Source organism: Odocoileus virginianus, chromosome 27 (assembly GCF_023699985.2).
Source record: "Odocoileus virginianus isolate 20LAN1187 ecotype Illinois chromosome 27, Ovbor_1.2, whole genome shotgun sequence".
In the NCBI taxonomy this organism is placed as follows: domain Eukaryota; kingdom Metazoa; phylum Chordata; class Mammalia; order Artiodactyla; family Cervidae; genus Odocoileus; species Odocoileus virginianus.
Genome location: NC_069700.1, coordinates 32,581,430 through 32,608,054, shown reverse-complemented (window position 1 = coordinate 32,608,054; position 26,625 = coordinate 32,581,430). Strand labels below are relative to the sequence as shown.

The 26,625-nt window shown below is 52.9% G+C and overlaps 1 protein-coding gene and 1 long non-coding RNA gene across 4 annotated transcripts in view; one reads left to right on the top strand and one right to left on the bottom strand.

Moving 5' to 3' along the window:
• FGD2 (FYVE, RhoGEF and PH domain containing 2) lies at positions 1-26,625 on the top strand. 3 transcript variants are annotated; one of them, XM_020885772.2, is made up of 16 exons: positions 2-251; positions 6,369-6,600; positions 8,993-9,073; positions 9,752-9,900; positions 11,618-11,774; positions 11,974-12,112; positions 12,630-12,688; positions 12,937-13,083; positions 14,048-14,140; positions 19,810-19,889; positions 19,975-20,005; positions 20,630-20,722; positions 21,411-21,542; positions 24,285-24,431; positions 25,561-25,707; positions 26,051-26,625. In XM_020885772.2, exons 1-16 carry the CDS (start codon positions 184-186, stop codon positions 26,264-26,266), a joined length of 1,971 nt encoding a protein of 656 aa, XP_020741431.2. In that variant the 5' UTR covers positions 2-183; the 3' UTR covers positions 26,267-26,625. The 3 variants fall into 3 exon arrangements, with proteins under 3 accessions (XP_070312623.1, XP_020741431.2, XP_020741432.2); XM_020885773.2 differs by lacking the exon at positions 12,937-13,083; XM_070456522.1 differs by lacking the exons at positions 24,285-24,431; positions 25,561-25,707; positions 26,051-26,625 and adding an exon at positions 22,176-23,000 and having other exon boundaries at positions 1-251.
• The window catches only part of LOC139031449 (uncharacterized), a 71,444-nt gene continuing 66,767 nt past the window's right edge, over positions 21,949-26,625 (bottom strand). Inside the window, exon 4 of the long non-coding RNA XR_011483940.1 lies at positions 21,949-22,076. This is a non-coding gene — a long non-coding RNA (uncharacterized lncRNA). The remainder of the gene's footprint in view (positions 22,077-26,625) is intronic.

Here is a 26,625-nt window from a genome sequence, read left to right as displayed (position 1 = left end):
GGGACCACTTCCTCTTTCTTCTCTCTGAAGCAGGGAGCAGGTCTGCTGAGCCCTCGGGAGAGACGGGACTCCAAGGATGCTGGAGCCCACCTGTAACCCCAGGTGGGGGTGACTGAGTGTGCTGGCTGGCGACCTCCCGCCCTGCTTCAGGGGGAGCTGAGGGCTGCCCTGGAGGTCTGCAGGATGGAGGGGGCGAGTGAGGAAACTCTGGCATCTGTATCCAGTCTGGTGACTGTGTTTGAGAAGAGCAGGTATGGGCTAATAGAGGTGGGGAGGGTCATCAGGGCTGTCTGGCATCCCTTGGGCCCTTGGAAAACCCAGGTCCTCCCAATCTCCTGGCTGAGGAGCAGGCTTGGGGCCGCCTTGAACCCTGACAGTGAGCAGTGTCCTTGTCCTGGACCCCACCTCCTGTCTGGACAGTGCCCACATCACAGGCTTCTCAGGGTCTGGAAGAGTGTCTGGGGCACCAGGTTTGGGCAGGGATGAGTGTGTGTGTGTTGGTGTGTTGGAGAGAGACCTGACATGTGTAATTAGATATGTGAGTGTGGGTGGACCAGATGCCCTGTTTGGGCTGCAGAACTCCACCTACTATCCCTCCAGCAGAAATAGTAGCTAATACTTATCAAGAGCTTACTCCCTATGAGGAGGAGGATAACCATACCATTTATCATTCAAACCAGGACACAACTGAAACTGAAAGAGGATGCCATTACATCTTTTTGGTAGGAGGGAGGGGACCATAGGAGAGGTTGAGACCATCGCAGGCAAAGCAGATTGTGTGGTCAGCCTATCTATGGCTCAGTGTTCTGAGTGTGTTTGCTACTTATTTCATTTAATCATCTATCAGCCTATTGGGGGTAGGTTCCATCTCTGTTCCTATATTATAGGTGAGAAAGGGGAGGCACAGAGAGGTGGTGGGGGGGGGCGGTTTAAGTGTTTTAAGTTCATGGGCAAGGGGCAAAGCAGGGGCTTCCTTCTGAAAGAAACAGGCTGGAAGTCATTGTGTGTGCCTGATGCTGCTGCTGCTAAGTTGCTTCAGTCGTGTCCGACTCTGTGCACCCCCATAGACAGCAGCCCACCAGGCTCCCCCGTACCTGGGATTCTCCAGGCAAGAACACTGGAGTGGGTTGCCATTTCCTTCTCCAATGCATAAAAGTGAAAAGTGAAAGTGAAGTCTCTCAGTCGTGTCCAACTCTTAGCGACCCCATGGACTGCACCCCACCAGGCTCCTCCGTCCATGGAATTTTCCAGGCAAGAGTACTGGAGTGGGGTGCCATTGCCTTCTCCAGCGTGTGTCTGTGTGTGACATTAATCCACTCTGCAGGCATTTCTTAAGCCCAGGATTGTGTTAGAGGTTGTGACTGTTGTAGGTGGGGTTCTCTGGAAATAGACTCTGGGATAAGAGATTTGCTTCAGGAGGTTTACTGGGGAGGATTTGGGGTCAAGCGAGGCAGCACTGGGCACAAGTAAAAGTTGAACTGCCATGCATTTGCCAGAGGACGTAGCCTGTTCCAGAGAGTTCTGGAGTTAGAGGCCCCTCTGGCTGTTGCAGTCGAGGCAAAGGGCTAGGTCTTTGTACCCCCACATGGACTAGTCATTGGATGTGGACTTGACCTTATATGAGGCCGCTCTCTTGCAGAGAGGGCAGTTCCCAGGGAGGGACCCAGTCAGCAACCTCTCAGCCACCGTGCCCTAGCAGCTAGGGGAAGAGTGCCTCCGTCCTGAGGGGTGTGGGTGGCACAGCACAGCATTGCACGGGACCTGTAGCAGACGCTGGAGCCTAAAGAATGATCCCTGCCCAGAAGACTTCTGTCTTTGGTGCTAAGCTCATGGAATGACCATGATGCCAGGTCATGACCAACAGATATCCTGAGAGGGGCCTAGACACTCTGCTGAGGGCACTCAGAGCAGACAAAGCCTCCTGTGTGGGCTTCATGGTGGAGGCAGCATCAAGCGGACCTAGAAGGGCTGTTCAGCTTTCACAGCAGGTGACCTGACCCCGCCTCTCCCAGAGGCCTCAGCCAGCACATTCTGTTCAGCACCAAGGACAGCTCTAGGTGCCACCTTCCAGGACCACCATCCCCTGGGGTGTGCAGAGATCACACCAGCCCCACTCCACACACCAGGCATGCCCAGTGGAGACCCTCAGCACATGTGCTCTGCCTCGGAAACATCCCTTGCAGGAGGAGGCAGCCCTTGACCACAGTGGGATCAGAGGAGGTCTCGTCAGCAGGGTGAGAGTCACCCCTCACTCTCACGAGAGGGGCTGAGGCCAGCTGCCTTGGCCTGGGCTTTCTTGTGAGGTCTTTCAGTGCCCTAACTGATCTGAAACTGAGGGAGTGAAGAGGAAACAGAAAGTGGTCTGGGGCGCTGGGGGAGAAATGCAGAAGCTGAAACCAAACATAGAACAGAAAGCCTGAGATTCAGCTAACTCCATAAGCTGCAGGCCCAGGGGCTGAGGAACTGGCTGTTGGGGTGCAAGAGCCAGTGAGGAACCACAGGGGACTGGGTCACAATCTTCTCTCTGCCACCAGCCAGTGTGTGATGTGGGGCAAGTCACATTGACTCTCTGCACCTATTTCTCCCTGACTCACATGGGGAAGGGCAGTTTAGGGCTCAGGCTCAGGAGCCAGTGAGCCTGGTCTGAATCCCACCTCTTCCCCCTCCTGCTGCAAGATCCTCTCTTTCTCTAGTTGTGGAATGGGGGTAATGAAGAACTTTGTCACAGAGCTTGGGAGATTTTGTACCTGTCTAGTCCTCCATTTCCCTGTCTGCCTTTCTTATAAGGGTGCCCACCCACCCTGTACTGTCACCACAAGCCTTTCCACACCAAAGGGAATGGGGCACAATGTATGTCATTGGATATATCCCTTGCTGCTGGCCTCTGTTATCTACTCTGCAGATCCAGTAGGTAGGATCAGAAAGCTACACTATGAAAGCTTGTGCCTGGAGGGAGAAGGAAACTGACCCTAGACTGGCTTTTTATCACCGACTTGATGGACACGAATTTGAGCAAGCTCTGGGAGGAGGTGATGGACAGGGAGGCCTGGCGTGCTGTAGTCCATGGGGTCACAAAGAGTCGGACATGACTGAGTGACTGAACTGAACTAAACTGAGAGGTGTGGAGGGCATAGTTCCCACTGAAAGTTCAGTTCAGTTGCTCAGTCTTGTCCAACTCTGTGACCCCATGGACTGCAGCACACCAGGCCTCCCTGTCCATTACCAGCTTCTGGAGTTTACTCAAACTCATGCCCATTAAGTTGGTGATGCCATCCAACCATCTGATCCAACCATCTGATCCAACCATCTGATCCTCTGTTGCCCCCTTCTCCTCTTGCCTTCAATCTTTCCCAGCATCAGAGTCTTCAGATGAGTCAGTTCTTCACATCAGGTGGCCAAAGTATTGGAGTTTCAGCTTCAACATCAGTCCTTCCAATGAACATTCAGAACTGATTTCCTTTAGGATGGACTGGTTGTTCTCCTTGAAGTTCAAGGGACTCACAAGAGCCTTCTCCAACACCACAGTTCAAAAGCATCAATTCTTCGGCGATCAGCTTTCTTTATAGTCCAACTCTCATATCCCTACATGACTACTGGAAAAACCATAGCCTTGACTAGATGGACCTTTGTTGGCAAAGTAATGTCTCTGCTTTTTTTTTTTTTTTATGTCTCTGCTTTTTAATATGCCTTCTAGATTGGTCATAACTTTTCTTCTAAGGAGTAAGTGTCTTTTTATTTCATGACTGCAATCACCATCTGCAGTGATTTTGGAGCCCCAAAAAATAAAGTCTGCCATTGTTTACACTGTTTCTCAATCTATTTTCCATGAAGTGATGGGACCGGATGCCATGAACTTTGTTTTCTGAATGTTAAGCTTTAAGACAACCTTTTCACTCTCCTCTTTCACTTTCATCAAGAGACTCTTTAGTTCTTCTTCACTTTCTGCTATAAGGGTTGTGTCATCTGCATATCTGATGTTATTGATATTTCTCCCAATTGATGTTGATTCCAGCTTGTGCTTCATCCAGGCCAGCTTTTCTCATGATGTACTCCGCACATAAGTTAAATAAGCATGGTGACAATATACGGCCTTGACGTACTCTTTTTCCTCTTTGGAAGCAGTCTGTTGTTCCATGTCCAGTTCTAACTGTTGCTTCCTGACCTGCATATGAATTTCTCAAGAGTCAGGTCAGGTGGTCTGGTATTCCCATCTCTTTCACAATTTTCCACAGTTTATTGTGATCCACACAGTCAAAGGCTTTGGCATAGTCAATAAAGCAGAAATAGATGTTTTTCTGGAACTCTCTTGCTTTTTCTATGATCCAGTGGATGTTGGCAATTTGATCTCTGGTTCTTCTGCCTTTTCTAAAACCAGCTTGAACATCTGGAAGTTCATGGTTCACATATTGTTAAAGTCTGACTGGGAGAATTTTGAGCATTACTTTGCTAGCGTGTGAGATGAGTGCAATTGTGCAGTAGTTTGAGCATTCTTTGGCATTGACTTTCTTTGGGATTGGAATGAAAACTGACCTTTTCCAGTCCTGTGGCCACTGCTGAGTTTCCCAAAATTGCTGGCATCTTGAGTGCAGCACTTTCATAGCATCGTCTTTTAGGATCCCACTGAAAAGTCCCAGCTTTATGAGCTCTACCCTCCCTTTAGAGTGTTCCATGGTTCCTACTCTTCCCTCAATATATCAGTTACTAGGGTTTTAGGGGATTTCCTGCTATAGAGAGACTAAAACCTGGGGTGAGGCCCAGGGTGATCTGGGAGGGTACATAAAATCTTCTATGTGCAACTAAGTGAAGTAAGTCAGACAGAGAAGGAGATATGTTGTATGACACCCCTTATATGCAAAATCTGAAAAGAAATGATACAAATGAACTTATCTACAAAACAGAAACAGATTCACAGAGAATGAATTTATCGTTGCCGGGGGGAAGGGCGAAGGGAAGAGAGAGTTAGGGAGTTTGGGATAGAAATGTACACACCTCTGTATTTATTTATTTTTATTTATTTATTTATTTTTTATTTTATTAGTTGGAGGCTAATTACTTTACAATATTGTAGTGGGTTTTGTCATACATTGACATGAATCAGCTATGGATTTACATGTGTTCCCCATCCCGATCCCCCCTCCCAGCTCCCTCTCCGCCCAATCCCTCTGGTTCTTCCCAGTGCACCAGGTCCAAGCACTTGTCTCATGCATCCAACCTGGGCTGGTGATCTGTTTCACCCTAGATAGTATACATGTTTCGATGCTGTTCTCTTGAAACATCCCACCCTCGCCTTCTCCCACAGAGTCCACAAGTCTGTTCTATACATCTGAGTCTCTTTTTCTGTTTTGCACATAGGCTTATCGTTACCATCTTTCTAAATTCCATATATATGAGTTAGTATACTGTAATGGTCTTTATCTTTCTGGCTTACTTCACTCTGTATAATGGGCTCCAGTTTCATCCATCTCATTAGAACTGATTCAAATGAATTCTTTTTAATGGCTGAGTAATATTCCATGGTGTATATGTACCACAGCTTCCTTATCCATTCGTCTGCTGATGGGCATCTAGGTTGCTTCCATGTCCTGGCTATGATAAACAGTGCTGCGATGAACATTGGGGTGCACGTGTCTCTTTCAGAACTGGTTTCCTTCACACCGCTGTATTTAAAATAGATAACCAACAAAGACCTACTGCATAGCACAAGGAACTCTGCTCAATGTTATGTGGCAGCCTGGATGGAAGGGGAGTTTGGGGGAGAATGGATACATGTCTATGTATGGCTGAGTCCCTTTGCTGTCTACCTGAAATTATCACAACATTGTTCATTGGCTATATGCCAATACAAAATAAAAGGTTAAAAAAAATCCTTTATGTGCAGAAGGAAGGGTTCCTCACTGCATTTTAAACAGGGAAGTGTGTAGTTCCCCGGAAAACAAGACACAGTCTTCACTGACTCATTTTGAAGACTGGGGTTCCCTCCAAGAAAGGTGTTCGGGAGAGAAGTAGACGTCTCTGTCAATTCCTTCTGTGTGCCAGACACTCAGAGGCCAGTGAACATCTCTGATTTGCATTGCTGTTTTTCAGCCACTAAGTCATTTCTGACTCTGCGACCCCGTAGAGTGCAGCATGCCAAGCTTTCCTGTCCTTCACTATCGCCCAGAGTTTGGTCAAACTCCTGTCCATTGAGTCGGTGATGCTATCCAACCATCTCACCGTCTGTCGCCCCCTTCTCCTCCTGCCCTCAATCTTCCCCAGCATCAGGGTCTTTTCCAATGAGTTGGCTCTTCGCATTTGCCTTAATTGCCCCCAAATCCCCACCAGAGAGGTGCAGCTCTTCTCCCTACTCTTGACTGTTCTCTTCTCCTCAGGACGACAGGAGCAGTGCCCAGAGTCCACGGCCTGGAGGCCGGGCATCAGCAGCCTGGGTGCAGGTCTCCTACACCCGCAGGGCCCTGGGAGAAGCCCACCGTGGAGGAGGCCCTGGAGTCCGGGTCCAGGACAGTCAGCAGGAGGTACCTGAGCTCCCTGAAGAACAAGCTGTCCAGCGGGGCCTGGAGGAAGTCTTACCAGCCCGAGACCTGCCCCGGCTCAGGGACACAGGTGCCGGGGGGCTGGGGAAGAAGTGGGGTGCTGGGGGGCCATCCTCTGATCTCCTCCCCACGCATTCTCTCCCAGCCGGAGCCAAGTCTTCCCGTGGGTGGGTGGGGTCTTCTGTGTCCAGAGATCAGCTGAAAGCTAGATTCACACTGCCCCCCCCCCACCCTTAATGGCCTTTGATTAAGTGCCTACTGGGCAACCTGCTGCTGACATTATTTCTCATACCCCTGACTGAGGGAGTCTTTTAAATTTTTAATTATTTATATATTTATTTTTATTATACATTTATTTACTTTTGGCTGTGCTGGGCTTTTGTTGCCATGCGCAGGCTTTCTCTAGTTGCGGAGAAATTAGCACTCTGTTGTGGAGCTCAGGCTCCAGGCACATGGGCTTCAGTAGTTGTGGTGCACAAGCTTAGTTGCTCCAGGCATGTGGAATCTTCCCGGATCAGGGATTGAACCTATGTCCCCTGCATTGGCAGGCGGGTTCTTAACCGCCTGGGAAGTCCTGTAGGAGTCTTTAAGGCATGGAGATTGAAATTCAGACAGCCTAAGGAACTTGTCCAAGAACACTCAGCTCGGGACCTGGTTCCCTCTCAGGTGTGGCCTCAGGTCACCCACTGAAGGAGGCAACACTGCCAGCTAAAAATAGAGGTCAACTGATTCCCGCCCTGAGGCTGGCTCTGGGTAGCTCACCTCCCTTTTCTGGGCTTCAGTTTTCTTGTCTATGGGGTTGAAGAGTTCAGCTGCAGGACGCCCTGCACCCTGGAGCCAGACCACCAGGGTTCACGTCCCAGCCCTTCGGCTCACTGTGTGACCTTGGGCAAGTCTCTGCAACCCTGCTATACTTGTTTCCTCATTGAGAAAATGGAGATGTGATCACAGGGGTACATACTGTGTATACTGGTTATCATTTGCTATGTAACAAACTACCCCAAAATGTAGTGGCCAAACAGCTTGCTGTTTCTGACAGTTTTGTGGGTTGATTGGAATGTTATTGGATAGGTTTTCTGTTGGTCTCACTTGGGATTGGTTTCACTTAGCTCGGGCTGCCGTAACAAAATAGAACAGCCTAGGTGACTTCAGGGCTTCCCTGGTAGCTCAGTTGGTAAAGAATCCACCTGTAATGCAAGAGACCCTGGTTTGATTCCTGGGTTGGGAAGATCCCCTGAAGAAGGGATAGGCTACCCACTTCAGTATTCTTGGGTTTCTTGGTGGCTGAAACGGTAAAGAATGCACCTGCAATGAAGGAGACCTGGGTTCAACCCCTGGGTTGGGAAGATCCCCAGAGTAGGGCATGGCAACCCACTCTAGTATTCTTGCCTGGAGAATTCCCATGGACAGAGGAGCCTGGCAGGCTATAGTCCATGCGGTCACAGAATCGGACACGACTTAGCAACTAAGCATAGCACATAGGTGACTTAAAGAGCTTCCCAGGTGGTGCTGGTGGTAAAGAACCCACCTGCCAATGCAGGAGATGTCAGAGATGTGGGTTCGATCCCTAGGTCGGTAAGATCCCCTGGAGGAGGAAATGGCAACCCTTCTCCAATATTCTTGCCTGGAGAATCCCATGGACAGAGGAGCCTGGTGGGCTACAGTCCATGGGGTCACAAAGAGTCGGACATGACTGAAGCAACTTAGCATGCACAGGTGACTTAAACAACAGAAATACATTCTCCCACAGCTCTGAAGACTGGACATCCAAGGTCAAGGTGCTGGCAGGGTTGATTTCTGGCAAGGCTCCCTTCCTGGCTTGTAGATGGCCATCTCACTGTGTCCTCACTTGACCTTTTCTCCTACACATGCTTTCCTGGTGTCCCTCCCTCTTCTTATAGGGGCACCAGTCCTGATGGATTAGGGCCCCACCCTCTGCATCAGTTAACTTAATTACTAAATATAGTCACATGGGAGGTTAGGGCTTCAACATATTAACTTGGGGACACAATTTAGTCCATAACAAGGGCTCCCACACGTCTGAAGTCAGATCTTGGCTGAGGCAGGAATGCCCATGATAGCTCATCTCCCAAGCCTAGTGCCTGGGCAGGGACAGCTGGAAAGCTTGCTCCTCTGGGATGCTGACATGGCTGGGCCCCTGGCTTCCTGTGCATGAGGTCCCAGGGCCTCTCCTCTCCCTGTGGCCTCTCCCTCAGGGCAGCTAGGCCTCTAGATATGGTAGTTCATGGCTCCCAAGAGAGCGCAGGTGGAAGCTTCCAGGCCTCTTAAAGCTTAGGCACAGCCTCGCTCTGTTCCATTCTCTCAATCCCAGCACCAACTCAGATGCACCTGCAGCATGGGATGAGTCTTGGGAGCTATGCTCACTGGGGTATCTTTGGATACTGCTCCCATCAGAGGAGACCAAAGCCCTCCTTCTCCTCCTCCCCCCAACTTCCCTGCAGGAGCCTGAGGAGAAGAAGATTGTCCGGGAGCTGCTGGAGACTGAGCAGGCCTACGTGGCACGCCTCCACCTGCTGGACCAGGTCAGTGGCCAGGACACCCCCCTCCCACTCCTTGGCACCTGGGTGTCCGCACCCTACCCCTGCTCTCCCTTCTGGCCCACCTCATAAGAGCTGAGAGTTAGGACCTCAGGTCTGATCCTAGGAAGCCTTAGTCCTTTAACTGATGACTGAAGTTCGGGCAGAAACCAGGATACAGCTCATTAGCACTGCTCCTGATTCCACCCTTGGTACCTAGGCTTGTCTCACAGGAGCGGAGACCATGCCAGCAGGTCCTTCCAGGCCCCACACAGCATCCTCATCTATCACCCCAGCTCCCAGCATCCTCACCATTCTTAGCCCTTCACACTGTCTTCAGGAGCTCTAAGGCAAGAAGGTTGAATCACTGAAGTGGGATCTTGAGCCTGGTGAAGTCCAAGGCCTTGACAGACACAAGATGGGCCCATCCCTGGCATTCATCAGCTCCCAGCTTCTGGCCCAGTCATTTGGTTTGCCCACCTGTAAAGTGGCCAGAATAATCCTTGTCTCTCTTCCCAGGGTTTTTTGAGGATGATGGGAGGTTAAGGAGGCGGAAGTGTTCTGGAAGCTGGGAGGGGAGGGATCCCCGAAGCCCCCAGGACTGTGCTTGTCACCCCCGAGCTGGTGTCAGGGGTGGGGGGCTCCTTCTCTGCCACAGGCTCAGTGACCCAGCGGCGGCTACAGGTCTTCTTCCAGGAGCTGCTGAAGGAGGCCCGAGGCAGCAAGGCCTTCCCTGAGGATGTGGTCAGGCTCATCTTCTCCAACATCTCCTCCATCTACCAGTTCCACTCGCAGTTCTTCCTCCCAGAGCTGCAGCGGCGGCTGGATGACTGGTAAGGTCCAGCAGGAGCCCCTGGGGCCCCCTGACTACAGCCCTGGCCAAGTCGAGGTGCAGCCTCCAGGACACTGGGTTTGGCCTGTTAGGTCTCTGCCCTTGTTATGTGGCCATGACTCTACTCCTCTAGGCTTGCTCTGTCTGCATAGTGAAGGGCTTGAATGAGTCATGTGTGTGTGTGTGTGTGTGTGTGTGTGTGTGTGTGTTCTGGAGAAGGGGATGGATCAGGTCCTCACTAGGCTGAGTGACTTAGGAGGCAGCGGAAGCCGCCAGCACTAACTGAAGATTTCCTACTTGCCTTGCCTTGGGTTTCACACCTATTAACTTGCTTAGTCTTCACATTAGCTCACTATGTGCTAATGGCCTTGTGGTTAGGCCAGAAACCCTCTATGCTTTCAGAGATACCCACGAAAGTATTTAGTGGTGAAATTAGTATCTTGCCAAAGAAATGCCATGATGTCTGGCATGTCCTTTAAAATTTCTTGGCAAAAAAGAATCTTTCAGTTCCGTTCAGCTCAGTCATTCAGTCATGTCCAACTCTTTGTGACCCCGTGGACTGCAGCATGCCAGGCCTCCCTGTCCATGACCAACTTCTGGAGTTTACTCAAAATCATTTCCATTGAGTCGGTGATGCCATGCAACTATCTCATCCTCTGTCGTCCCCTCCTCCTCCCACCTTCAATCTTTCCCAGCATCAGGGTCTTTTCAAACGAGTCAGTCCTTCGCATCAGGTGGCCAAAATATTGGAATTTCAGCTTCAGAATCTTAGTAATTGTTAAATCCTGTGATGTATCTATAGTTAGCATTAGATGCTCAGTCGTGTCTGACTCTTTGCAACCCCATGGACTGTCATCCACCAGACTCTTCTGTCCTTGGAATTCTCCAGGCAAGAATACTGGAGTGGGTAGCCATCCTCTTCTCTAGGGGATCTTTCCGACCCAGGGATCGAACCCAGGTCTCTCAAACTGCAGGCAGATTCTTTACCATCTGAGTCCCCACGGAACCTGATGGATCTATAAGGGTTCATTATTATATTCTTTTTACTTTATGATCGATCAACATTTTTTTCAATAATTTTTTCCCAAAAAGACAACCCTGTAAGGTTGCCTACCATCATGCCCAGTTTTTTCAGATGGGAAAGCTGAGGTATAGTGAGGCTAGGTGATTGGCCCAAGAACACGTAGCTGGAGTAAGTGGTGCGGTTGGAAATCAGACTCAGGCGGGCCAGGTCCAGATCACTGACGCTCTACTGTAACAACTCCAGGGTTTAATGACCTTTCCTTACCTCTCTTAGCCTGGATTTCCTCCTCTCTAAGATGGGCCACTGACTGTCTGTCCTTCCTGCCCCGTGCAGGGTCATAAGAATTAAATGAGATGAGGCATGCAGCGTGTCTCGGGCAGTGCTGGGCATGTGGCCCTTGTTATTGTTATGAGAACAAGCATCAGGTGGTTATTGAACACCTGTTGTGGGCCTGAGCCTGTGCTGGGCCTTTAGGGGAATTCTATCCATAGAAGAGGTCAGCATCTGCCCTCTGGGGGCCCACAGTCTAAGGGTGTGCCCAGGTGTGCCCACCCCATCCCATACCTGCGCCCAGGAGTGCCGCAGAAAGGCTGCGTTGCAGGGGTTTGAGGGGAGCCTCACCTCTCCTGACCCTGTGTGGAGTCAAGAGAAGAGGTCCCCAGACCGAGGGCAGTACCTGGTGCCCCTCCGGCAGGACCACCACCCCCTGCATCGGTGATGTGATCCAGAAGCTGGCGCCCTTCCTGAAGATGTACAGTGAGTATGTCAAGAACTTTGAGCGAGCCATCGAGCTGCTGGCCACCTGGACAGACAAATCCGCACCCTTCCAGGAGGTTATCACCCGCATCCAGGTGAGGCTGGGGTGGGCGCGGGGTAGAGCCCTGCCCGGCCGCCCCCAGCCTGCGGTGGCTCCAGTTCCCCAAGCGATTTGGGGCACTTTGCCCTCTCAGCGGCTTCCGCAGCCCTGCCCGCTCCCCCGATCCTCAGGGGCAGCCTGACCCGCCCCTTCCCCCTTTGACGCCCCCTCTTCTCCCCCTTTCCCTCCCCAAGAGCAGCGAGGCCTCAGCTAGCCTGACCCTGCAGCACCACATGCTGGAACCTGTGCAGAGAATCCCACGCTACGAGCTGCTGCTCAAGGAGTATGTCCAGAAGTTGCCAGGCCAGGCCCCAGACCTGGCTGATGCCCAGAGTGAGGACACCCCAGTGAATCGGGGGGCGGGGGGGCTCTGGGAAGGCTGGAGCCACTCCCCTAATTTATGGAGCACCTGCTAAAGATGGTTTTGATGACCATCAACCATCAATGTTGACTGTTGTACTTCATAGACATTGTCTATAGCATTAGTTATTTTTTTTCCTACAGACACTAAGGCCCAGAGAGGTTAAGTGACTTGCTCAAAGTCACACAGTGAAAAAGCAGCAGAGCTAGGATTTGAAACCATGCCCTTACTCCTGGATACGGCAGGCAGTGAAAATCACAGAGGCCAGCCGCCTCAGTCCTGTCTTTCAGGGGCCTCTGGTCTCTTCACCCTGGGTGGGAATCGGCCCCCATCATCCAGACACTGGATGCGCCAGGCTACAGGGGAAGGGCTGCCCCTGGGGTGCTCAGGGCAGGCTCTGAGGCCACTGGGTTAAGTCTCAGGGGCCTCCTGCCTCAGCCACCAGCCCCATACTTTCAGGGGGTAACTCCAACCCTGCCCCCTTTTCAGAAGCCCTTGACATGATCTTCTCTGCTGCTCAGCACTCCAACGCAGCCATCACTGAAATGGTGAGCGCCCCAATCCTCTGAGAAGGAGCTGTGGGCATCCCCAGGGCCCTGTCACCTCCTCCTGCAGCTCTCAGCCCCTGCCAGCCCACCCAGATCTCTGTGTCTGCCTCTCCTCTGATCCTGCCCATGACACCCAGCCCCCTGCCGCCCTCCTCCCCACTCCCCATCTCTGCCCACGCGAGGCCAGCCTTCCAGGAGCAGGCAGGGTCTTGCTTGACCTTGGCTGAGGGTGGCCCTCCTGCACCCAGGAGCGGCTGCAGGAACTGTGGGAAGTGTACCAGCGCCTGGGCCTGGAGGACGACATAGTCGACCCCTCCAACACCCTGCTCCGCGAGGGCCCCGTCCTCAAGATCTCCTTCCGCCGCAGCGGCCCCATGGAGCGCTACCTTTTCTTGGTAGGGCGGTGCTGGGGGGCTGGATCACTCCACACTGGGGAGGGGCATCCATAGGCATGGGCGCTCTGCCCCAGGTCCTGCCTGCCTGGCACCTTCCTGGCTGGCACTGCAGGAGAGCAGGGACAAGCCTGCTTCCCTGTCTTTATGGCTTTGGCGCCGTGGTGACTTGGGACAAATCACATGCTGCCTCCAAGCCTCAGGGATTTCCAGCTAAGGGGGTTCCCAGGCATGTCCTAGGAAGCCACAGAGTCAGAAGCTGAACCCAGTCTGTTTGGCTCCAAAACCTGTGGTATCAATCTGTGCTCTAGAGTGGGCAGGCTGTTGTTGCTGTTGAATCGTTAAGTCATGCCCAACTGTTTCATGACCCCGTGGACTGTGTAGCCCACCAGGCTCCTCTGTCCATGGGATTTTCCAGGCAAGAATACTGGAGTGGGTTGCCATGTCCTTCTCCAGGGGATCTTCCTGACCCAGTGATTGAACTCGCGTCTCCTGTGTTGGCAGGCAGATTCTTTACCACTGTGCCACCAGGGAAGCCGAGAGCGTGCACATCAGGAGGGCATTAGGTTAGCTGCTAGGAAGAACTGCCCCGGTTTGCAGTGAGGAAGCCAAGGGGTCTCCTGGAGATCTGGAGGCTGGTCCCACCTGGAGGTTTGGGGGAGGGAGCTACAATCTCTCATAAGCCTCTGCCACCATTGACCCCCGTGAGAAAGGCCTCGTAGGTCTCCAAAGCCTGCCGTGGTCCCCTGAAGTCCACAGGTCGGGCAGCCCCTCGGTGAGCACCCCAGGTGGAGTGGGGCTAGAGCGCCCCTTGCTCATCACGCTCGTGTTGTCCTGTGAGCCGGCCCAGCGCGTGGTGAGAGGGGAGGGAGGCCCGGGGTCTCAGCCCACGTGCGGCGAAGCCCGCCCGCCTGTCCTTGCCGCCCCTGCCGCTGTGCACACACGCCCACACTCGTGTCTCCCGCAGTTCAACAACATGCTGCTGTATTGCGTGCCCAGGGTCATCCAGGTGGGCGCCCACTTCCAGGTCAGGACCCGCATCGATGTGGCCGGCATGAAGGTGAGAGGGCTTCACCCCCAGGGTCCGACCGAGGGTGGGGAGCAGCAGGAGGGGCCGACCGGCAACTCAGTCCAGGAACCCAGGTGCAGCAGGTCTGGGGCGATGTGAAGGTGAAAGATGGGGCTTAGATCTCTCCCACCCGGGCTCCCAGCCTTCCTGTCCAGGGCCCTTCCCAGCGCCCAGCTTCACTTTGCTTTCCCTACCATCTACACCAGGGCTTTGAAACCTTTATGACTGCATGAATCCCCTGGGAGTCTTGTTAAAATAATGGGTTCTGATTCAGTAGGTCTGGTGTGGGGTCAGAGATTCTGCATTTCTGAGCAGCTCCTGGCAGATGCCAGTATTGCAGCTTTGAGTAGGAAGGGTCTCCACAGCTCAGTGGCCAACTTGGATGTGTCCACATCCAGAGATGTCCACGAATGAGCAGGGACAGCAGCCCATAATGGTGCCTGCTGACTGAGTGGTCCCCATGGGTTAGGCCCTGCATCATCCCATTGGACCCTCATAACAGCCCTGGGATGTAGGGGCTGTTATTATCCCCTGCATTTTTTTAGTTTTTAAAAAAATCTTAAAAAATAATTTTATTACCTAAAAATGTAAATAATACACATTCCAAAATCACACTATATAAAAAATATATGCAACATGTATTGCACATATAGGCACTCCATCCCTGAGTTCTCCTTCCTAGAGGCAGCCTTTGCTCCTTGTGAGGCCTTCCAGAGGTAGTCTATTCATTATGGCATCCTTACTTGTGTTTCACATAAACAGTGAGACTGTTTTTCACATACACTATTCTGTGCTGGACTTTTAAAACTAGCTACTTACTCTGGAGATGGTTAGAAGTCAGTTCGTTTGGAGCTTCCTCATCCTTTTACATAGATGCATAGTGTCCTAGTGTGTGGATGTACCATAATTTGTTCAACCAGTCCACTACTGATGGACGTTTAGATTGTTCTCAGCTGTTTGTGTCTGCAAATGAGCCTGCAGTAAATAACTGTGTACAGTCTGAGGATATCTGTAGTTAATCCCATTTTCAAAAATAAGGAAAGTGATACATCCAGACAGTGAAATATTATTCAGTGATAAGAAGGAGTGAGCTATAAAACCATGAAAAGACATGGAGGAAACTTAAATTCATGTTACTAAGTGAAAGAAGCCAATCTAAAAAGGCTACATGTATACATACGGTGTACATCTACTGTATGATTCCAATGGTATGACATCCTGGAAAAGGCATTCTGTCTCTGCGTGGAGACAGTGAGAGGATCAGTAGTTATTAGGGGTTAGGGGAAGGGAGGGATGAACACAGAGGATTTTAAAGGCAGTGAAACTACTTTGTAGGTGCTATAATGGTTGTTGTTGTTTAGTTGCTAAGTGGTGTCCGGCTCTTTGCGACCCCGTGGACTTCTCTGTCTATGTAATGGTAGATATCAGTTATTATACATTTATCCAAACCTACAGAATGCACAACACCAAGAGTGAAGCCTGATATAAACTATGAATCTTGGGTAATAATGATAGGTTCATTCATTCTAACAAATGTACCATTCTGGTGTGGAAGTGTTATTAATGGAGGAGGTTGTGCATGTATGGGCACAGGGGGTATATGGGAAATCTCTGTACCTTCCTCTCAGTTTTGCTGTGAACCTAAAATCTGATTGAAAAAAAAGAAAAACACAAGACGTAGAAAGGTTAGAGCTTTCCTGATAGCTCAGTTGGTAAACAATCTGCCTGCAATGCAGGAGACCCTGGTTCGATTCCTGGGTCAGGAAATTCTGCTGGAGAAGGGATAGGCTACCCACTGTAGTATTCTTGTGCTTCCTTGTGGCTCAGCTGGTAAAGGCTTACCCACTCCAGTATTCTGGCCTGGAGAATCCCATGGACTGTATAGTCCATAGGGTCGCAAAGAGTTGGACACAACTGAGCAACTTTCACTTTCAGAAAGGTTAAGTAACTTGCTTGGGGACCACTCAGCAAATCCTTGTTTGCATGATCAAGCCCAGGTATAACAGAGTCCGAGCCTCTGTATCTAACCAGCATACTATACTGTCTCCTATTAACGCTTCAACCCAGAGGGATAAAGCATAGGGTGGAATTGTAGGCACAGTGGAGGAAATGGGAAGAAAACCCTCTTGGCCACCCCCTCTCTGATGGCTCCTAAGTCCCGGTGGCCGGGGCTGGAAGAAACAGAAGTCAGATCTGGCCCATCTTAGTACCTTTCCATCTCCCCTTCCCCCTCCTTACCCCCACACGACATCTCCCAGGATTTTCCCCAGGAGGGAGCTGAAGGCAGGACACTTCTGCTCCTGGAGACCTCCTGAGCTCTGAGAGCCCCTGCTCCTGACTCGGCTGGCCTGGCATTTGGGGTGGGGTGTAGCCTGAGGGTGATGGCAGGACATGGGTGGCTTCTGGGGGTTCCCAGCCTATCCCCCATGCCTCAGCGGACTGAGGTCTTTGGGGAATGCAGCCCTCTACTCTGTCTTATCCAGCTTCTCTTACTGCAGTGGCCAGAATGTCCCACAGGCCAGAGCGGGCATGAGCCTGAGCATCTGGGAGCCGCGGTGGGTGAGCCTGAGAAAGGCAGGTTATGGAGAGTTACAGACAGAAATTGGAGACTGGCGGCCCTGTCTTAGGACTGGCAGAGACCCAGGCGTAGAAAAAGAGGCAAAGGTTGACAGGAAAGCCAAGAAATATAGAGACCAAAACAGAGTCATAAAGAGGAAATCCATAAATACATTCCCTAGAGTGTCTGAGCTCAGGATGTGTGCATGGGGTTCCTGGCGTCTGCTAGTCTGGGCGAACACAATCACTGCAGGGCGTGTCTGGTGCTCCGGTGGTCACACAGCGCCCCCTCCTGGGTGGCATGGGCCTGGAGGATGCAGAGCTGTCCACCCAGCTGCGTTTCTACAGGAATCATTTTGAGCCTGAGGTTTGGAGGCAGGTCTGGTCTTTGACCACCGTGATGGCTCCCACTGGCCCATAACCCCCTGGTCCCCCTCCTTCCTGAGTGTCAGGGAGCCCTGGATCTCAGCAGCTGATTCCCACCCCCCAGAGTTTCCGTTCCGTTCAGTCGCTCAGTCATGTGTCGGACTCTGTGACCCCATGGACCGCAGCACACCAGGCCTCCCTGTCCATCACCAACTCCTGGAGTTTACTCAGACTCATGTTCATCGAGTCGGTGATGCCATGCAACCATCTCATCCTCTGTCGTCCCCTTCTCCTCCCGGTCTGCCTGGGTCCTATCTCTGCGCCATTCTGCACAGGGCCAGCCTAGGAAGAAGGAAGGGGCATGGGCCCTTGGGTACTCATGGACCCAAGACAACTGCGTCTCCATGGACAACTGTGCAGGTTGTGCACCGCACGAGCACCCCCCAGCTTAGATGCGCACTCTGCGGCCACAGCAGACAGCACGGGTTGTATGTGGACGGTTCTCATTGTCCAGCAGATGGCAGTCAAGTCTCTGGTTCAGCAAACCAGGCTCTTGACTATTTCACCAGTTTGCCAACAGATGTCAGTAAAGTGTTTTGAGGAAGGGGTGTCTTTTTCTAATTAGCACAAAGGCGCTGCATGGGCTGGCAGGGACCTGACAGCCAAGTCTGGTGGTTGAGCCTGGGCACAGCCCAGCTCAGGGAACTGTCCTCCAGAAACCTGCATCCTGCACCCCTGATGAGGTGGTCCCTCAGGTTAGGGATCTCCCCAGTTCCCCTTTTCTTTGAAAAGCATCATGTTTCTTCCTAGCTCTGGCCTCGAAACCGTAGATTTCTCCCTTCTTGTCCCTCTCCCCTCTCTCTCCCCCAGTCAGGCATGGAGTCTTGCCAGATTCCTGATATAGACCCTTTGAGCCTCCGCATTATCAAGGGTATCAAGAGCAGATCACATCCAGCCCCTTTTGAGGGAACAGACAGGTTCTGTGGGCCCAAGGGGTAGACCAGGCCTCATGTGAGCAAGTCATGCTCTTGCGGGTGTGGTGGGCTGCCTGAAAGGGTGCCAAGGCCTGCTCACCTTGAGGCAGGGAGCTGGCAGAGGGGCCAAGTGTCTGATGGGTTCACGTTCCTCCATGCTAGGCCCTTGGGCTCCAGGCCTGTGTCTTCACTTCCTTTCATGACCCTATCTTCACACGGCCTGGGAGACATCTGTGCTTACTGGGCTCTGGGGTAGGGTAGAAAGAGATGTGTTTTTCCCTTACCCGTGAGGACCAAACCCCTGAGTTTGAATCTTCATTCTGCTCTTTAGATGCTGTGTGCTCTTAAGCAGGTCTCTTGCTCTTTCTGATTTCCATTTCCTCATCTCCCAGATGAGGCTGATAATGTCTGCCTCTCAAGATTTAAGTGAAGATTTTCTTTCACTGTCTATTATGGACATTTTTAAGGGGAGAAAATGGTACCTCATATACTCATCACCTGGTTATGATGATTGTCAACTCAAAACTGGTTTCTTCAGCAACCCCCCTTCTAGTCCCCTTTTCCAATGGATTATTTAAGAGCAAATCTCAGACACATAATCATTTCACCTATAAATACTTCAGTATGTCTCTGTAAGAGACAGTAACTCTTTTTTTTTAAGTTATTTCATTTTATTTTTTGGCCATTCCATGCTGCATGTGGGATGTTAGTTCCCCAGCCAAGGATCAAACCCTTGCCCCCTGCAGTGGAAACTCAGACTGTACTGCCAGTGAAGGCCCAAGAATTCTTTTCTTTTTTTTTTTGTTTTGCCCTAAAAGATGCCAACAGTACCATGATTACATCTAACAAGTTAATGATACTTATTTAATAACAGTAAGATCCCCTGGTTTTCCTTGGCTGTTTCATAATTGCCTTCTCACAGCTAATCTGTGTGAATCATTTGTGATATGCTTCTTACATGCCCTTTTATCTATCATACTTCCCTCTCCTACTTTTCTCTGATTTATTAATTGGAAATCAGATCGTTTCTCTGGCAGAGTGGCTCTCAGTCTGGATTTTGCTGACTGCACCCTAGTGGTATCATTCAGTGAGTCCCACGGTCCCCCATGTTTCCTCGAAACTGGTAGTTGAACACGGGTTCGGCTGTGCCCGAGGACTGCAGCCGGTGACAGGCAGTGCCCTCAGGGATACGTGGTGGCCGTTAAGTGTTAGAACTGATCAGTGGGTTCAGCGGTTGTGCCCATTAAATGAGAACACGTGTGGGTGCTCAGCGAAGCGCTCTGTGACCGGCAGCCTTCACAGTGACCTTGGAACCTGCAGAGTTCTGGGATGAGGATGGTGGAAGACAGGAGATGGGGATCTGTCGGATCTATCGAGCTGGTTGATCAAGTCCTTCGTTCATGATATGGGGCAGAGGGTCTCATCCTAGGCCCTAAGTCTGCTCTTGGAAAAGCCGTGTTCCCAAACCCAGCGTGTGAGCCAGTTTCCATCTTGGTGACCCCTTTGTCCGGAGCTGTCACCCCTGCTTCCCCGGGACAGGCTTATCTGCTGAAGTTCCAGGAGCCTCAGGTCCCATCTCTTCTGTAGATCGAGGCCAGCTCGGGGCACCTTTGCTGGGCTGGATGGAATGGGGAGCCACTGAACAAGCTCCCCATCCTTGTCTCTCTGTTTGAATTGTCCCTGGGGCGTGATTCTCCTCCCTCCCCACCACAGTGCCTGGGGGCGCGGGCGGGATTCTGAGCCTCTCCCTCGGATTCCGAGCAGGTGCGGGAGCTGACTGACGCAGAGTTCCCCCACTCCTTCCTGGTGTCCGGGAAGCAGCGAACCCTGGAGCTTCGAGCCCGGTAGGCAGGGGGCCCAGGGGCGGGGAGAGACGGGAAAACTGGGAGGGGCCGCTCCCCTCAACACCTGTGTTCTCTTTCTGAGCAGGTCCCAGGAGGAAATGATCTCCTGGTTGCAGGTATCAGAACAAAAGCTCCAGGGCCCCTAGGGTTGTGACTGGGGGGGAGGGTGGGGTGCTGAGTGTGTGTGCGCGCGCGCGCGTGGGAGCACACGCACCCACCTGCCCTTCCTCAGCTCTGTAGTAGTTGTAGGTGTCAGACAGGTTCAAATCTTGCCGCTGAATGGCCTGGGACAAGTCGTTTATCATCTCTGAGCCTCAGTTTTCACATCTGTTGTATGTTCAGCTGCTCAGTCGTGTCTGACTCTTTGCAACCCCATGGGCTGCTGCACACCAGGCCTCCCTGCCCCTCACTATCTCCCAGAGTTTACTCAAACTCATGTCCAACGGGTCAGTGATGCCATCCAACCATCTCACCCTCTGTCGTCCCCTTCTCCTTCTGTCTTCAATCTTTCCCAGCATCAGGGTCTTTTCCAATGAGTTGGCTGTTTGCATCAGGTGACCAAATAGTTTCTCCTCCCTTTAATCAGACACTGTATGCTTGGAATGTTGTGCCCAGCACCCAACAGGCTTTTAGCAGTGCTTGTTGAATGTGTGGATGGATTCACAGATGAGCAAGGCCCTTCTGCCTACCCCTCAACCACCTCCTTTTGCCCTGCACCCCCCACACCCACCCCGCACCAGGCCTGCCAAGCTGCCATTGACCAAATCGAGAAGCGGAATGAAACCTTCAAGGCTGCAGTCCAGAGCCCTGAGGCAGACCCCCAGGAGCAGGAGGTAAATGCAGACTCTGTAGTTCTACCCACTCCACCCCCGACACCCCACTTGGAGCCTCCAACCTCACACAGGACTGATTCCCTCTCTTGGCTCTACCTAGGCAGCTTGGAGGGCGGGGGCATGTCACCCATCACAAATGATCCGGAGGGATCAGGGGAAGCCCCACACCCCAGCATCGCCCTACTCATAGAAACTCAGTGCCAAAGACTCCCTCATTAGCAAGAAAGTCCTATGGGAGCCTCTTTGTGCAGCTGCTCCCAGGAAGGATTTCAGGTCTATAAGTATAACTCTGCCTGTGGGGGGTGGGGTGTGTGTGTGTGCGCGCGCGTGCAGGTTGGGGTTCTGAAAGTGCCTGAAAAACGCTAGACCAAGGGAAAGTGGAAGGCAGGTGGGGTGGCAGTTATGGAGAGCGTCTCTGACTATTTCAGCTCTGAGCTCTGAACGTGGCCTGATGGGTAATCTTTACTGGGTTCTTTGACCTCTCTGGCCTCAGTTTCCTCACTTGTAACGCAGGATGTGGAGAGACTGACCGCCCCCAAGTGTGGTCTTCATCCGTTTGTTCCCCTTCATGTGGGAGCCGCTGGGAAACACAGCCTGCAGGCCCTCTGCACGAGTCAGTGGGCACAGGGCCCAGGGCCGCGGGGAGGTGGGCAGGGGGTCCTGAAGTGCCCACCCTGCTGCCCCACAGCTGCAGTCCGTGGAGCTGGGCCTCCGGGCGCCCCAGTGGGTGCGGGACAAGATGGTGACCATGTGCATGCGCTGCCAGGAGCCCTTCAACGCCCTGACGCGCCGCCGCCACCACTGCCGGGCCTGTGGCTACGTGAGTACCCACCGGCCCCCATCTGCCAGCCCGGGCCCTGCCCTCCCCTCCCTGCCCACCCTGCCCGCTTCAGCGGGTGCAGAAGCGCTGGGCACTAACCCGGCCAGACGTGTGCATTACCTCGTTCGGACCTCACATGTCCATTTGTGAAGCAGGTCTCCCCCAACCCCTAATCCCCTTTCTGCAGTTGGGTCTTGAGGCTCAGGCAGGTTAAAGCCACCAGTTCAAGACATTCCCCAGAGCCGACCCTATTCATTCACCTGCTTCCTTACCACCGTTTCCCAAGACCCCAGGGCCCAGGACCAGGGAACAGTCTCCAGTGTCAGACTCTTCAGCCCCTTGCAGGCCTTGAACCCACCTGCTCATCAGCCCCAGGCCTGTTACACAACCCCCCCTCCCACCCCATCCACTCTTCTTGACCTACCTCAGCTAACTGTCCCCTCCTCTTCTTGGGCGGATCCTCAGCACTCACTCCAGCACCTACTCATTCTGGAGCTAACTCTGCCTGCCATGTTCAGGCCTCAGTTTCCTCACCTGTAGAATGGGAATCAAGAATACATGGGCGGTAGTGAGACCTCAAAGGAAGGTTCACCCCTTCCCTCTCCTGGTCCTCCTTCCCTTCCCCTTCCTCAGTTGCCGGGGCAGCACCATTCAGAGGAGCAGCCGCCAGCTGATGGAGGAAGGAACCAGGCCACTCCTCCGTCTTCTCATCGGCTCAGGCCGTTATCAGAGGCACATCTTGCTTTGCTTTTTAAGCACCTGCTGCACTTGAGCTGTTCTCTGTTGACATTACAACCTTCTCCATTCACTCCGCAAACACGGGGAGCCCTTTAATGACCTCGGGGGGAGGGGGAAACAGGAGGAGAACAGCTGGGCAGGTTGGGGCCAGTCAGGGAGGTGTCCCCAGAATGTGTTAAGCTGCAAAGAGGACAAAAGTAAATTTCCAGGACTGGGACACACCTGTGTTCAGATGTGAGTTCCATCCCAGAGCCAAACAGACAGGATCTGGGAGATGAACTTCCCTTCTGGGTGAGTCACATCAGTAAATGAGTCAAGTTCGCTCACACTTGTAACTTTGTAAGTCATTTCTTAAAAGCTATTTACAATAGTTAAGAAATACCGAGAGGCCGAAAGAACGATATAGCGACACCCGTGTACCTGCCTTCCAGGTATGAGGAAGAAATAAAGTATTCTGAGAACTGAATGAAATACATGATCCTTGATTGAATCCTGGATGGGAAAAGGCAGAACCAGATACAGGAGTCGTTGTTGGGACCATTGAGGGATATTTGCTTATGAAGCACATATTGTTAATAAGACTGTGTTGATATTAAATTTCCTGAGTATGATCGTGACGTTGTGGCTAGGGAGAATGTCCTTGTTCTTAGGAGCTACAAGATACATATTTAAGAGTGACAAGACACACGATGATTGTAACCTCAACGGTTCAGAAAGAAATATAGAGTGAGGCAGAGAGATAGGGAGAGAAGGAGACATCAAACGTGGCAATACACGTTCACAGTCCCTGAATCTGGTGGTGGGGGTATCACTGTATTATTCTTTCAACTTGTCTTCAGGTTTGAAATTTTTGAAAATAAAAAGTTGGTAGAGGAGACAGAAGAAAATAAAAAGTTTCCAATAATGTTTTAAAAAAATTAAATCTCAATTTAAAAAAAAAATCAAGTTAAATATTCCCAAGGCAGCTGAAGCCCTGTGTGTAGAGCTTTGTGAGACACCCTTGGCCCGATTCTGGGGTTTCTCGTGCCCGTGCAAACCTTTGTACTCTGTGAGTCATCCTTTCGGTGGTTGGGTGCCCAGTTTCTGCCTCCCCGCCTGCCAGACGGGAATCCTGGTGAGGGTGGGGCAAGCCCAGGCCCTCTCCTACGGGTCCCTCCCAGGCCACATGCTGTGCTGGGCATCCAGGCGGGCTCCCTGATGAGTTACCCTTCCTCCTAGGCTTGCTCTCTTACCCCCATTTCCAGTCCCACTTCCTGGACTCACTGTGACACCCCAGTCTTCCTGGAAGTTGCATCCTGCCATGCCTGTGTTTCTCCCCAGGTTTTCTCATGCCTCTTTCATGCGGTCACCCCAGATCTGCTGCGGCCTTCTTGGGGGTGACTCGGTGGTGGGCTGGGGGACGGGCCCCCCTCCACAGACTTCACATGTCAGGTCTTCCCGGCAAAAAACTGCCAGCCCACCATTTTTGTATCAAAACATGCTTGACTCTAAGATTGAGTGTATTGCAAAGCCTGGACTGCAAAGGCACGTTCCATGTGAGGAGGGCTGGCTGCTACCCGTGAGCGGTGTGGCCCTTGCCAAGTCACTGCCCCCTCATTGCAAAGTGAGGGTAAAAGTCCCAAGACTGGTCCCTTGCTGGGGGCACAGGAAGTCAGGTGGGATGGCAGAAGGGAAAGAGAGAGTATTCAGAGAAGTGATGAGACGCAAGGGGTGAGTGCTGGTCAAGCCCCCGGGATCAGGAGCTGCCCCCACAAAGGGGACCGTGCAGAGAGAGGCTGAGCTCCTTTAGAGGGGCCCATGTCTCAAGACCCCCAGCTGGGGGCCCTGGAGCCTGAGCGCACCCCACCTACCCCCGCCAGGTGGCTGTGAGGACAGGGGAGGCCCCGCTCTGTCTCCATCTTTCCCCTGAAGCCTGTTCTTCCCGGGTCCCTGGGGCTCTCACGTCCCCAGCTCCCGGGCCAAGGCACAAACTGCATCTAAGCCCCTCCTGCCTGTCCTCCCCAGGTGGTGTGTGCCAGGTGCTCAGACTACCGGGCAGAGCTCAAGTACGATGCCAACAGGCCCAACCGAGTCTGCTTGGACTGCTACACCTTCCTCACGGGAAATGTGCTCCCTGAGGAAAAGGAGGACAAGAGACGGGGCATCCTGGAGGTGAGGGTCGGCTGCCTCCGCTCAGCAAACGTGTGCAGGGCCTCCCCAGAGCTGGCGTTGCCCTCGGCGCTGAAGAACTAGCCCCCTCCTTCTTTCTGCCCAGGGACACCCCCCAACACACCCGCTAACATCCCCTACCCCCGCCAAATAAAGCAGAGCCGGGCCTGTCACCAAATGGAAGCAACTTCTGGCTCCAGGCTGTCACCCGGGCTCCCTGCCCCTCCCCTGCCTCCCCATCCAGTGAGCACTCCTGTTCTCAGCCCCATGCCCCAGCAGTCCCAGGAGGTGAAGAGAGCTGCTGCTGCTGATCCCATTTTACAGATGGGGAGATTGAGGCTCAGGGTCCCACTGCAGGGAAGAGGCAGACTGGAGACCCCATTCTAGTTGGAAGGGACTTCAGGGACAGGCTGATTCTATCCCAGGGAGACCCAGGCCCAGAGAAGTGACTCACCCAAGGTCACATGGTGACTTAGGAGCCAGGTCTCTGATCTGTGCCACGGGTAGTGTCTGCTGCCTTTGGGGCTCCCCAGGCTGCTCCCACCTCTGGGGCACTAGCTGTATCCAGCTTCATGCTACACATACAGTGGTCCCCAGTCCAGCCACTGGTCACCACCACCGCCCTCTGCACCGCCCCACCTCATTAAAGCCAGGTTGACATCCCACTGTCCTTGAGAGATGGGAGAAGACCCCAGCCTATTCCACCTGAATTCAGCTCCCAGGTTCAAGTGATCCTTTCCACCACATCTGCCTGCTTTCTGACCCTCCCCCATTCTTTTAGGCCCAGACCCTGCCCACACCTTCCCTGACCGTTGGTCCACATAGCTTTCCCCCCTTAAGGAGGAATGGTCTCTGCCCCGTGCCAGGCTCCTGATCTGCTTCCTGGGGGTGACTTGCAGGGGATACGCCCTCCAGCCCCTGCCCCAAGCTCAGGCTGGCTGGGGTTTGACTGCAGCTCTGCCACCGGCCAGCCGTGTGACTACAAGTCTCTGATGGGACCTCTCGGAGCCTCAGGGACAAATAGCATCTCCTTTGGTGGGGTTGCCGTTAAGGTTTAGAAACAGTGCTTTCTGATGGCCGACATCAGGTAGTGGAAGCCGTGCTCCCTGACGGTCCCTCTCTCTGGTTTCAGAAAGGAGCCGTGGCGGGGTCTGAGCAGAGCCTCATATGCAGCTTTCTGCAGCTCCTGGGGGACAAGTGGGGCAAGAGCGGGTCCCGGGGCTGGTGTGCCATCCCCCGGGATGACCCTCTTGTGCTCTACGTCTATGCTGCCCCTCAGGTAATGCCACTCCCTGCCCCTCCTCGCAGCACGTGTGTCTGTCGGCAGGGGGGTGGGGGTGAGTCCTGCTGGCCCCATAAGTCAGATGAGGAAACTGAGGCTCCGTGAGGCCCTGGTTCCCTTGAGACACAGGGTCAGCAGCTTTCAGAGCTGGGCCCAGACTCCAAGCCATGATGGTTTTGGCTCAGGAGACGACCAGTCTTCTTTGAGGCCCCTCCTGCCAGCCCACCCCACTGCGTGGGGGTTTGGGGGGGCAAGAGGCGGGTGTGTGGCTGGAACCCTCCAAAGGGCTGTCTGTGGCAGCGGTCACAGCAGCCCCTCCCTCCCTCGTCTCCACCCCCAGGACATGCGGGCCCACACCTCCATCCCCCTGCTGGGCTACCAGGTGACCGCTGGGCCCCAGGCGGACGCCCGGGTCTTCCAACTGCAGCAGTCAGGCCAGCTCTACACCTTCAAAGCCGAAAGCGAGGAGCTGAAGGGCCGCTGGGTGAAGGCCATGGAGCGGGCGGCCAGCGGCTGGAGCCCTGGGGAGTCTGGTGACAAGGACCTGTCTGACTGAGCCACGTGCCAGCCCCTCTCCTCCACAGAGCCCCACTCCTGCCTGCGGGCTGAGGCTGCGGCTGACCCGCCGCCCCCAGCTGAGCTTTCAAAGAATCAATCTGCAGTCTTCTGTCTTCAGCCCGTGTGCCCTGATTTGAGATTCCGAAAACATGGGTCCGTTCCTCTGGGGAGGGGGTGAAGAAGCATATCCCGGCTTAACCAGGGCCGAGGGGGTTCCTGGGATGTGGGACTGTCAGTTCTAAAACTAGGAAAGTCCCAGGTAACCCATGACTGTTGGTCACCAAGGTGATTCTCAGCCCAGGCTGTGCATGAACGGACAGAAAAATAAAGATAAAAATAAGTTAAAAATTCAAAAAA